The 13000-nt window shown below is 40.9% G+C and overlaps 1 protein-coding gene across 2 annotated transcripts in view; it reads left to right on the plus strand.

Annotated features, from left to right (window-relative positions):
• The window catches only part of rftn1b (raftlin, lipid raft linker 1b), a 170019-nt gene extending 167667 nt beyond the window's left edge, over nucleotides 1-2352 (plus strand). For both annotated transcript variants that reach the window (XM_033640549.2, XM_033640550.2), the window contains exon 10: nucleotides 486-2352. In XM_033640549.2, the coding sequence (XP_033496440.1) occupies nucleotides 486-1136 (651 nt within the window). In that variant the 3' untranslated portion in view covers nucleotides 1137-2352. The remainder of the gene's footprint in view (nucleotides 1-485) is intronic.
• The last annotated feature ends 10648 nt before the right edge of the window (nucleotides 2353-13000 follow it).

Here is a 13000-nt window from a genome sequence, read left to right on the forward strand (position 1 = left end):
ATAACCTCTAAAGCTAACCTTTGTCCGCAGTGGAATGAATCCATGTTGACGCTTTCTGTGACCCGAATTTAAACTGCCATCACAACAACAAATTTAATAGGCCTTAAGACTCTGGGAATTGCTAGCGTTAACAAGATTTTCTTGGCCGTTTCTTGCAGTCTATCTCAGTTCCCTATATCCCTGCAGTGTGTTGAACCCTGCAGAAGTTGTTCAAGTAATTGAGGACATATTGCATTAAATTTCTGCCTGTTTGTTTGGTCAGACTGCAGGCCTGGAGGCCACTAATAACTCCCCTCAACATGGCTTCAATTTCCTTCTCGGCATCAATGAGACTCATTTAAATTAGCTAGTTATCCCAGTACAATATTAGATCCACTGTGATCCATTCTTAATTAAGTCTGTGCGCACTGCTTTGTGCCCAAAGCATATTTGAAGAGTTACAATGCATTCTACTAACATGCTCATGTAAACGTCCTATGTTTCAGAAATTGATCTTCAAGCCCCGAAGCAAGTCCAACAAGAACTGCATCAAAGACACCACCAAGAACAAGAAGAAGAAAAAAACAAAAACTGAGAAAGAGGCAGAGGATCCCAAGATTCTTGATGAAAGAGAAAAGGTGGAGAAAGAGGAAGGCAAGAGTAGGGATGAAAGGGTGAACGCAACAGGTGTGGAGGCTGCGAGAGAAAGTGAGACATCGAAAGAAAGGGAGGTGAGGTGTGAGGAAGATGGGATTGAAATCAGCATTGAGACTGTTGAAAAGAACCATGGAGGAGCGGAGACAGAAGACAAAGGAGCAGAAAACGGCACAGAGGAAGAAGACAAAGAAAAGATAGCACTGGATGGAGAGGGATCAAAACAGAATGGAGAGCCTTTGGAAAACGGAGAGGTCCAGGAAGTGACGGAAATTGTTGCGACTGTCGAAACACAGAGCAAGACCAAAGAAAAGGAGGATGTGGAAGTGGAAGCTGTGATCGAAAACGGGGTGGAGACAGATGAGGAGAAGGAAGAGGGCGACAAGACCACAATCAAATGCAAGACAGAGGAACCAGCCGGCGGAGAGGTCAACACCAAGGAGATCGTGGCGGATTCACAGGCCGCACCGACTAATCAAAGCCCAGAGGAGACTCAAGAGTAGCCTCAAGTAGTCCAAGTCAAGGTTTTTCCCCACCCTACCTCTCAAATTCCCCATCATAAGAACTGGTCCACAGTGTTGTCCCTGTTCCAAATTAAAGGGGCTTCGATCCCCATCGCTGCAGCATTCTCCAAACCTACCATCTTTCATAGACTATTCCCCTACAACCTGCCACAGTGTAGCTACAGAGCGATTTCATGTAACTGCAGACATCAGCCCTACTGTATAACCACACATACTGAATGTATATATCCCAAACAGGTGGTGTTGGTGCAGGATAGTCAATGTGGAGACACTGGAATCACTGGATGAGGATCGACAGGGGTTGAATGATGCCATGATCAGATTGGGCGCGCTTTTCTTTTGTTTGAGAAGAATGAGAAACAGGTTAAAAAGGTCTGGTCACACCTGCGATTGAAACAACTAAATTAATTTCCTTTTCATAGATTTGCCACGATTACTGAGTTCAAATAAACTGCGTGAACTAACTGCTCTGTTAGCGATTGAGATGACTAGTTTGCTAACTGACAGTTAGAATTTAATTACTAATTAAAATGTACAAACCTGAAAATAAAATGTGAGAAAGAAGTCAACAAAATTTTTTAATAAGCTACGAAAGCTACTGAGACTGACTAAGGGCCCACAGACATGCTGCATTTTCTGCACCATCAAATTGATTATTGTCAATAAAGACATCTGGACGGCACGTTTAAAAGCAAGAGCGATGTCGTCACTGCTGTTCCAAAGCACCTATTTTTCAGAGTGCATCGCCTGCACCCTGAGATAAACAAAGCTGAACATCTGAAAAGCAGCAACATGTCATGTGACAAGGACAACCAATCACAGCCAGCTGATATCTCTCCTTTTTTATGTATTTTTGTCATTTTGTGATAAATATGGAGGAGAAGTTGACCATTTTAGTGCAGGGCTACGCAGAGCTTTACAATCTGTCTCATGGACGATATTTTCAGCTAAATACACACTTAAAAAAAATTGCTTGGAAAAAGATCAGCTCGAAACTTGGGATTTGGTTGTGGCTGTTTAGCAACATCAGGCGCAACCTGCCTCAGCGTCCTCTGAAGTTGGCATAGAGCAGGCACAAGAACAGCACCCAGCGCCTAACCTCGCCTTCATGGTAAAAGACGCAGCATGTGTCCCGGCCCTTATGCTAGCCTGTTAGCATTTGTAGTAGGGATGCACCGATTTTTCGGCCGCACAAAAAAAATGTATTGTTTCCCTAATAATCCTACATTGTAAACAAAGTCCATGCTAACATTGACAGGAGGCGAGCTAGCTAACGTAAGTAGCCGGTGGCTGGAACTAACTGCTAACGGAGGTCGCAATGTGTAACATTATGATGCGTTCATGCGCTGCTAAGTGAAAATGAGAATTAGGTAAGGGTAAATTATAATAACATTTCTTGTGATGTGTTCAAATGTAGCTCTTTGGCAAGACATATAACTACAGTTGTTTAAAGGAGAAATTTGTTGATGTTTCCACCGTAATATAAAACAGATATTAGAGAGGGGATTATGATATTCTATATCCGGTAGCCTTCTTTGTTTCCCTGGCACAAAAGCGGGAATGAATAACAACAAAAAAATATTGCTATCTGCTACCACCCAAATTGTTACTTTAAACATCTAAACCTACCCCTGCGAATAGTCCCCACGCCACCAAGCCTCTTTGACAACAAATTTTGCAAAGTTAAAGGAATAAATTAGACCGTGCCATTTTCTGGTGTGACCACGCCTTTAAGAGAGCAAGGAGTGTTGTATAATTCTCATGCAATGTAATGTAAGGGTTAATTAGACAAACTGAAAGAACCGCAGTGATCATGGCTCAAAGAAAGTTCTCTTCTTGCTTTTGAAGAATAGTTTGAGAAACATAAGTCCTTATAGATGTACCCAGATATAGCGCCTGTTACAAGAGGTACTTGTACTGAGCAGCTCTTTTCAGTTTGTGAAGCCGAGGAAAAGACAAGTCAGCTCCAAAATCCAAGAGGCAGAATCTTGACAGGTCACAGTCCTCAACCACACGACTGACAATATAAGGGCAGGCACGCTCAGAGAAGCATCTTTATGTGAACACAGGCTGCATCACCATTACCCGTTCCTTCGTCTTGTAAGTCATAGTAAGTTGCGATGTGGAGGGAACTTGGAGGAGAACGCTGGTAGAGGTGATGGGAAAGGCGTTTGTTGCGACAGGCAATCCAAAGTAAGGTGGAGAGATAATTGTTTACGCGGAGCTCTAAGCCGTCAAGTGCTTCAAAGAGAGCCGATAATCACTCTTTGGTGTGGTGTGCTAAGCTCACCTTGCATACAGAATGTTCCATATTCAAAGCCAAGTCAGATAAGGATGTGAAATTCAGCTGAATGTTTGCAGCTCGAGGGGCAGGAGTCATATTTAGATGCACCTACTTTGCTTTCACGTACAGGGATGAGGATTTATTTCTGCACAAAGTTGCATTTTTAATTACATTTCCAGTCAATGGCCGCAAACAAAAGCTCTCATCAGTGTGGAGACAAGGTTAAGCTGCGCGGTCAGGACCGAGCCTTGTTGTTTACAGAGACCAAAACTGGAGATTGAGAGAGAAATTGAGACATAGAAAGGCGTTGAGAGCGAAGGAGAGACCATGGAGCATAAGAGAGTCAAATAAAAGAAATGAATAGGCTCATTTAAAGTAACGGCCGTTTGCGTTCCACATTCCCTGTTGAGATTTCCTTCATTATTTTACCTCCAGCTCTTTAAGCACCTCTTTCCAGACATCATTTCTGACAATAACCGAGTCATAATGTGCTGTTTCACGGCATCGTGTAGCTTTCCATTTTAAAAAGGGGGGATGGGGGGAGGTGAACGGGAGGGAGGAAGGTGGCGACGTTCACGGTGCAGAGCTCTCATTAGCTCACTAATGGGTTTTGTCAGTGGGGTATCTGTCAGGAATCATGCATTTATAATGGGGGTCACTTATTGGGGGATGTATTGACAGCGGAACACCTCAACATGTCAAGCAAATAGCCTTCAGATTTACCGGTGATGTCATGGGGAATCATTTTTGCACTGAGGAGGAAGAGTTTGTGTTAAAAATTTTGCAAATAAATTACACACACACGTCATTACGAAATATGTCAGAAAACCTATTTATTAAAATGTTCGGCTAATCAAGAACTTAAACTACCTGCTGTCCTGCTCCACACAGACTGTCATTTGTCATAATTTGGATCTTTTGTTTTATGAGAATAGATGATGATACTTTGGTCAAGACAAACGTCTCCTTTTTGGAGATGAAACTCTTCAATTACACACAAGTAAGATCGATTATGCTGAATAAGTGCTCTCCTTAATTAATCCACCCGCCGCTGAGATTCTTTTCAATGTAAAATGGCAAGTGTTTTTGTGTAGAGTAGAATATAAAAACTGTGACCAGCTTAGCCTTATTATTATACTGTAAATGGCCCACGATCTGCTTTTAGATATGTCCTTTAGAGGCACAATGGTGATTTAAGTGTTATATGTTTGTTATAGTCAAACAGGAAAGATTTGCTACAGTCAGTGTTGGTATTTTGAAGCTGTTGTTCCCCCGTTTTATTACTGGAAGTCAGAGTGAGGGGATAAAAGTGTTTGTCTATATGAAGGTAATATGTTCTGAGTTATTTTTAAGACAATTTTTTTTATTATTATTGTGAATGTTCTGTTTTGGAGTCAAGAGGTTTTACTGTGGGCTTTGTGTTGCCTCTGCTGTTCTGCTAAAGCTTGCTAAAATGTATTTCTGACTGACGCTTTGAGCTACCTCCCGAGGGCTGTTGTTGGTTTTAAACCGAGGGGGTCGCCGCGTGCGTGACCCCCAGGAACATATGCTCCTTGTCCTCTCGCCCTCCACTATGACGGAGTCCAGACCCGTGAGCGTGATCGCTAATGGCAGACAAGGTCAAGGGTCATATTTGAGCCAGAATGGATTTTCCACAGCTGTACACAGGAGTTTGCACGAGCACATGACAAAATAACCACTCTGATAATATTGAATTATGAAGTCATATCATAATATTCTCTGTGGTGTTTTCTTTTCTTTTTTTGTTTAAACTTCATTCTCTCGGCTGCTTTTAGCTTTTGGCTGTTTGAGCTTTAATAAGCACTTATTGTATTCAAGAAATATTTCATGCTCCCTCTTGCATCAGAGCTGCTGGGGAGCGGAGGAGACTCAGCTGTCACTTTCACACGTTTGTCAGAATGTGACAAATATGAATTATGAAAGGCAATACCAAAAGACGCCTTCTGATAGCTGACGAGATCATTATGAATATTTGAGAAATATCCCCACTGAATCTCGGTCAACTTATTTTGTCAGATTTAATCAATTTCTTCATTTTCCCCAGCGTCGAGATAAACATTTTAACTGTCATCTATCTGTATTATGAATATGAATTTGTTTCAGTATTCCCACCTTTCTCCCTTTTTTTTGTTTTTTAATCTGAAACTGTGACATTTATTCCCCTTTGGCGTCCTGTGGAAACAGACTCATCATATTCCACTTTATCGAAAAGAGCAGAGTTTGGAAAATCAGTTAAGCTGCGAGGTGATCTCATGTGACACGACTGTGTTTTTTAGACTCACTACATTCCGGTCAGACATCCACGAGCGAGGATGATCGTAACCTTGACAAAAGTTACAACCAGTCCAGTATCCGCCCATCCTACCTGAGGCCGCGGCCTTCGGGGCCCCGTCTCTCCCTGATAAGGGCTGATTGGTGGCAGTGCAGTCTCACCTCTGACATGCATACACCCCAGGGACTGTGGGTAATTGAGATTTTTTTAATCTGGTGAGACGAGAAAGAAAAAAAAACAGACAGGGAGAGAAAAGCGAGGCAAGATCTCACACTCCATCAGTTAAATGATGCTGAACCATGTTAACTTAGCCGTCCGTGAAAAGAAGGAGACCTTTGACTAATGTTAGACTTAAATATACATTTGCAGCTCTCTGCTTATTTGTGTTAAAAAAAAGAGGTAATAAACAGTTTCCTGTCTTCTATCAGCATAATTGTCTCTGAGCCTCAGTAGTGGCGCTGGTGCAATCGTTCTTGGTAACGCTGTAAAGAAAAATAAAACGTAATGGTTCATTTCCTGTGTGCTACTATGATGTGAAATGGGCAGAGTAGAAATGACAGAACATGATACAATAGGATGCCGTCATTTTTTTTTTAACCTGTGTTGTCACTTTAGCTTGCTCACAGCCTCTGGAAAATGTATTCTTAGTTTTTTTTTGTCTCTGATGTTTTTTTATCACCTCGGCTGCCATCTTGAATGTTGAGTATCTTTGATCATGTGCTGTTGTCACTTGCATAGCAGTGTTTGCTATCAAGGAAGAAGAAGTATTCTTTATCTTTGCTATCCTGAGTATGTCCACATTCCTATTGTTCATGACATCTGTACAATTTGTATATTATAAAATGATTTATATTTAATGTGTACATGCGTCTTTGCTTCTTTTGTGTCAAAGGGAATACGGCTTCTGTTTGCTGAGGCAGCTGCTATTAAAAGAAACATAGATGCTCAAGCGCAAAGCTTTTTTATAGTTTAGCTCCAGATGAACTCATTAATGTTGTTATTTTCTTCCAGTGTGAGGAGAAAAATGTACACAGATGCATACCTGCCACAATCAGGGGTGAAGTCAAAGTAATTTTAAGAGATATCTCACCCCATATCTAAAAATGCATATTTTTCCTCTATAATTATCAGTGTAAATTGTTTTGGTGTGAGTTGCTAAATGTTGGAGAAATCCACCATAGAGATGTCTTCCTTCTCTCTAATATAATGGAATAGATGGCACTCAGCTTGTGGTAATCAAAGCACCAAATACTCATACACATGAACATAAAAATAAAACACTACCTCCTACATCTACACATATAGGACAATTAATATCACCTTTTAAGTTGATATGCCAAACATTTTTAGCCAACAATTCCTTATTTACATAACCAGTAGATACCGAGCAGCATTACCATTGTTTCTCATTCATTTTTCAGGCCACCTGATGAGTGTTAGTCCAATATTCACTCTTGTATTAGTGCTATTTTTGGTCTCCACTAAATCTTAAGGGGAACATTTGGCTCTTCAGCTGTGAAATGCTCCATTTTCTTCACCAGCTAGTCACTAATTTTGTCTGTCTACTGTTTGTTGCTGAGCAGGTTGTGCACAGTGGGTTTATAGAGTGTTGTACCCAAAAATGAGGCCATGAAAAACCAAAACAACGAGTTCAAAGACACTAAAATGCACCATAGAGCTGAGGGAACTGCAGTCCACACTATGAGCAACACCTTTAACACACAAGTTTTCCTACAGGTGTCATGTCAGCTTTGAAGAGACAGTCCACCCCAAAATCAAAAATACATTTTTTCTCTTACCTGTAGTGCTGTTTACCAATCTAGATTGCTTTGGTTTGAGTTGCCGAGTGTTGCAGATATTGGCTGTAGAGATGTCCGCCTTCTCTAGAATATAATGGAACTAGATGGCACTCAGCTTGTGGTGCTCAAAGCGCCAAAAAAAAAAATACATCTGAAAAACTCAAAGCCAAGTCTCTTTACAGAAATCATGACCTGGTTACTCCAGATCTTGTGAGCAGTTTCATGGAGGAACTATTTTCTTTCGACACCCACCACTGCGCAGAAGGAAGAGTGCATCTACTGCTAGCTCACCTAGCATCACAGAGCTATCTAATAGGCCCGTTTCCACTGAAGAACTTCCTGGTACTATTTGGGGGGCAGGAACTACTACAGGAACATCCTCTCGCCCGGCCCTCTCAACCGCTGTGTCTCCACTGAGAGAGGGGAGTAGGAGAAAGGTTCCTGTAAAATTACCGGGCTCTAGATGTGACGTAATTGTTGCGCGACCATTTTGACCGGGGCGACGTAGGGGCGCAGGGACGTAGTTAGCTGTTAGCCGTTAGCCGTTAGCGGTGTCTGTATTAACGCAATAAACAGTCCGTGAAAAAAAAAAAATTCCAGTGGATGTCTTAGTTACAACATGATTGAGCTAACTGGAGTAGTTTCATGTCATATCCGACAATGGGAGGCTTTTAACAGATGACGTCCTGATGTTAGCTTTGCTGCTGCTGTTAGCTGTCCCTGTCAGCTGCAGCCACTGATGCTTTCTAAACATCGTGATTTCCCAAAACTGAATAAATACCACACATAGCAACACAAAACTGCTTTGCTAGCTCAATCATGTTGTAACTAAGATATCTGCTGGAAAAATTTTTTTTTTCACAAACCGTATATTGAGTTACAGACACCGCTAACAGCTAACAGCTAACGGTTAGCCCAGCTAATCTACGATAACCACAGTAATTACAAAACGTCATATCCTGCCTTGAGTATATCCAATCAGCACCAAGTAATCCCCAAGCCCCAGTCAGGACTCTCTCTGGGCCATTCTGAGTACCCGAGGCAGGGACTTGTTTAGCCCCCGTAAAAGTTCCGGAACTCTGTCCTTCGGGGGTGGTTCCTGTGGTGGAGACACGCACCAACGGCCCCGGCCCCGTAAAATTATCCCGAAGTTCCTGTGGTGGAAACGGGCCTAATGCTACAGCTTAGCCAAGGAGGACACCATTAATGTTTACACCTCATGCCATCGTGAGTACAAGCCTCTTGTCCATGAGTAGATGCACACTTCCTTCTGAGTAGGTGGAGTTCTGTAGAAGGACAATAGTTCCTACATGAAACTGCTCACAACAAGATCTGTGGATTATTTTGAGTAATAATGAGTTTTTCAAAGATATATTTTTTGCCGCTTTGAACACCACAAACCAAGTGCCATCTAGTTCCATTATATTGGAGAGAAGGTAGACATCTCCATGGCCGATATCTCCAACACTCGGCAACTAAAACCAAAACAATCTAGATAAATAGATAGCATTACATGTAAAATGAAAAATATGTATTTTTTATTCGGGGGTATTTATTATTTGGTTTGCTACATAGCAAAGTCACAGCGTAGGAAACAAGAATTACCTGCACATTCAAAGATTTCACATTCATTTTGATTCTCTATACAGAACTGACCACAAAGCTGCCTCTCCAGCCTATCAGATACTCACAAGATACAGACTGAGATTATAAAGAAATACACTTCAAGAAAGAGCTGATTCGAGTTGTAGAGCTTTACCTGCAACCTTGAGAATGGACAGAAGGAGGTCAGGTCAGTGCTCAAGCTATCTCTGTTTCATTAACCAACAAATACATGTTCTTACAAATGTTCTGTTCCAGCTGTGCACAAGGACAGTCCGTGATGTCCTTGGAGAAATATAACTGAAAGATGAAATGACAACTTCAGCCCACTAAGCACAGTGAAAATACAGAATGAGAAAACCTTTTTTTTTTTATAAATCCGCTCCATCTGGTTATTACCTTCATTACTGTGGAGACCTTAGAATAGATCAACTTTATAGTTATTACACTCAAACGCCGCAACAATACCATTCATCTCGCCCTTACATCAAAACAATGCCATTCAGCCCCAAAACTGTCTCTCATGCATCAATATTTCACATAAAAACCAAGGCCGGCAGCCATGATAATAACCCTACAGTGTTTTATGAACAGAAGTATATTTACAGTTGAGTCAACACAGCCGGCATGATCTATAAGTCATGAGCTCGGAGCCCAGGGGAGCTTAAGGTCATTAAGAGGAGGGCTTGCCTGCAACCAAAACCAACACCACATCCATTCTGTTCACTACAGGAGGCGTTAATTGCTCTTGAGGCAGATTGGGGACCGCTGGTGAGCCACTAAGCTGGTCAGAAACACACAGAGCCCGTGGTTTGGACATTAGACTTATGACCCGGGGCGTAACATCCTTGAGGTTCCACTCCAGGACCCAGAGGTAATGCAGCACAACAACTCGCTGAGGTTTCTGCGTCTCTTGAATAATGAAGTACCTTCTGAGAGTTGAAGAAATGTTGTTTTCATGATTGTGGTGCAGGATGCCATAACTGCATTCAGACCGGGTTTGATTTTGATTCAATGCAGGTTTTAGGCCTTTGTGCCCAGAGGGCCTTTGTGGTTCACTAAGAGGTGGAGCTGCATGGCTGGACCAGGTGGTCAACATTGAATTGATTGATTCAGAATTCATTACACCCATAAAATCAATATAAGATGTTTGTCATAAAAGTCATTGTTTCTGGTGAGATGTGGGTTTAAGTTCCCCTTGAAGCAGCACTGCCATCTAGTGGCTGTCTGAGGCCCAGTGTGCCATAAAATACAAAGTACAAAGGACTGCTGCTAGAGCCAATAGTATGTCTCTGCAGACCCGGAGACTGCAGATTCAGACCCGCAATTCTGGACCTGCAGTTCTAGACCCCTTGTTTTTTGTCCCCTACTGGACAGCTGTATAACTGCAACTAAATCAGCGTCTCACCCAAACACCACTGTTTGAAAGAAGTTGGACTTTTAATGCTTTATTACAATTTACAATTTTAAAATTTTATTACACCCGAATAAAAATACCAAGATTTAATTGTTGACTTATGCCTGGGTGCTGTTCTGCATCATTATTGTTTGCTGGTTGTTCTGTATGGTTTGATCCAACTATTTTAGTTCTTTATTTCTTAATATTCATCAGACTGCTCTGGCTAGCACGCCAAAAACTTGCACTGCATTGATCAAACCCGCTACAACATATAATAGGAAATGTCTGGTCTTGGGTGTCCAGTGCTCACTTTTGTTGTGGGAATTTGAAACAAAGGCTGTGAAATACTTAAATGGTTTGAAATGTTTTATTGTGTGCAGTGGTTACATCACACATCAGGGAGATCTGCAAAGAAAAAAAGGAAATCAAACATATCACAAAATTGAAAACAGAAACACTTAAAAAAAATTAAATACCTATCACAGTCTACACTGAAATACTGAAGATTCTGGAGCACAGCAAATACATTATTATATCAACATATTAACAATAGTGCCCCTTCCTTCCTCATCTGCCTTTCGATCCTCCACAAAACTCCTCCACTTCACTGTGGTTTCCCCTTTCTGGATTGTTATGTGCACCTTAAAAAGAGAGTCCCTAATTATTCAAAGTTAAGATTTTTCAACCGTTTTACACACATAAACAAGGCCAAAACCTAATAATAGACAAAAATACATTTCTGATCATCTGCGCTGGATGAGCTTAATTTCTATCCACAAAATCTCTAAATATATGCTATAGAGTAATATCAATGTAGTGATATAAACACACGTGATATATACTATTATGAATAATAAAGGAAAAAATATATTAAAAAAATAAAGGTGTATTACATGATATACATGAATACAAAATTAACTTTTAGCATAAAGTACACTAATTGCCAATATGTAAACAGTTTCATGCTTGTATGAAAACGTAAGCCTATACACGTTTTTCTCATATCATCCACTTCATTGCTTTAAACATTTATTCATGTTTAATTTAAAGCACATGCTAAAATTATTCGTCATCGCGCTTCGGTTTCATGAAACAAAATGTGCAGGTCAAACAGTTCATTGCTAACAAGCTAAACTATTACCTACTACTTTAACCCATATTTGATGTGCCTTTCAGACTATCGTGGTAAAGACAGTCATATCATTTTAAACGTATCACTGTAAAACATGAAGTTCGCTCTCTAATTCAAGTCAACAAAATAGTTTAAACAAATAATATGATTCACACTCGGATCGTCGTCGGCCATATTTAATAGTTGTAATAGTATGTTGGCTTCCAATGAAATAGAGGGCGCTGTCGCGAAATACAAGGTGTCCAGAACTGCGGGTCCAGATCTGCAGGTCTGAATCTGCAGTCTCCAGGTCTGCAGACACACCCTCCTCGCTAGAGCTGAAATGATGAGCAAGTTGGTCGAGTATTTGATCAACAGAAAATTAATCCTCAATTATTGTTATTCCTAATGCCTAATCTCTAATTCATTCAATAAAAATGACAAACATTTGTTGGTTCCAGCTTCTCCAAAGAGACAATTTGCAGCTTGCTTTAATGGCATTTAAAAACTAAATCCCTTCGGGTTAATGAATGCTCAATATCCAGGTTTTCCCTTTTATTCCCCTTAAGGGGTACTCCCCCTGATTTGCACATACAGTAAAGGCAGGATGGATCAATATTATACTCAAGCAGGAATGGATTACTGAACGGGCCCACTGGCCTCCACTCGCAAAATGTCAAATATCAAATTAATTCGTCTCAGCTAGGAAGAGACTCAAACTGACCACAAACGGACAAAAAAAGACAACAAAGAGATGCAAAGGAACCGCGAAGAGACACAAAATAACTACAGACACACAAAATGCCCAAAAAAGACACTAAATTACCTCAAAGAGACACAAAACCACAAAAGTATGCATAACAACTACAAAGAGATGCAAAACATGATTGCCTTATATCGTAACCTCATAGTTGATTCACTCCTTGTCTGTTTTTCTTCACATGGCTGGGATGCCCATACATTCAGTTAAGTTAGTGTGCAATGCACTATAACGTTTATTTACTGATCTATGTATTGATGCATATAAATCATTATTCTTTGCCTGGTTCTCTTGTGCATCAGTATGCAGGGGATCACATGAAGTACCAGTGTGCATCATCTTTTGCCCATGTATCGATCTCTGACATATCACTACCGTTGGTTGCTGCGTGTTTCTGCCTTTGAGTTTGCGTGTGGTTGGGGTAAATTGTAAAACTGAATTGCCCTTCTGGGATAAATAAAGCTATCTGAACTGAAATGTGCTGAAAACCACCACAAAGTCTGAGAGTCCTGCCTCTGTGTGGGAACATATCTGTGCCCAGGGGTTCACTGTCTCAAGTAAAAGTACAACTAGCTTCTTTTAAGACAAGTACTCA

The sequence above is a fragment of the Epinephelus lanceolatus genome, chromosome 10 (genome assembly GCF_041903045.1).
Source record: "Epinephelus lanceolatus isolate andai-2023 chromosome 10, ASM4190304v1, whole genome shotgun sequence".
Taxonomy (NCBI): Eukaryota; Metazoa; Chordata; class Actinopteri; order Perciformes; family Serranidae; genus Epinephelus; species Epinephelus lanceolatus.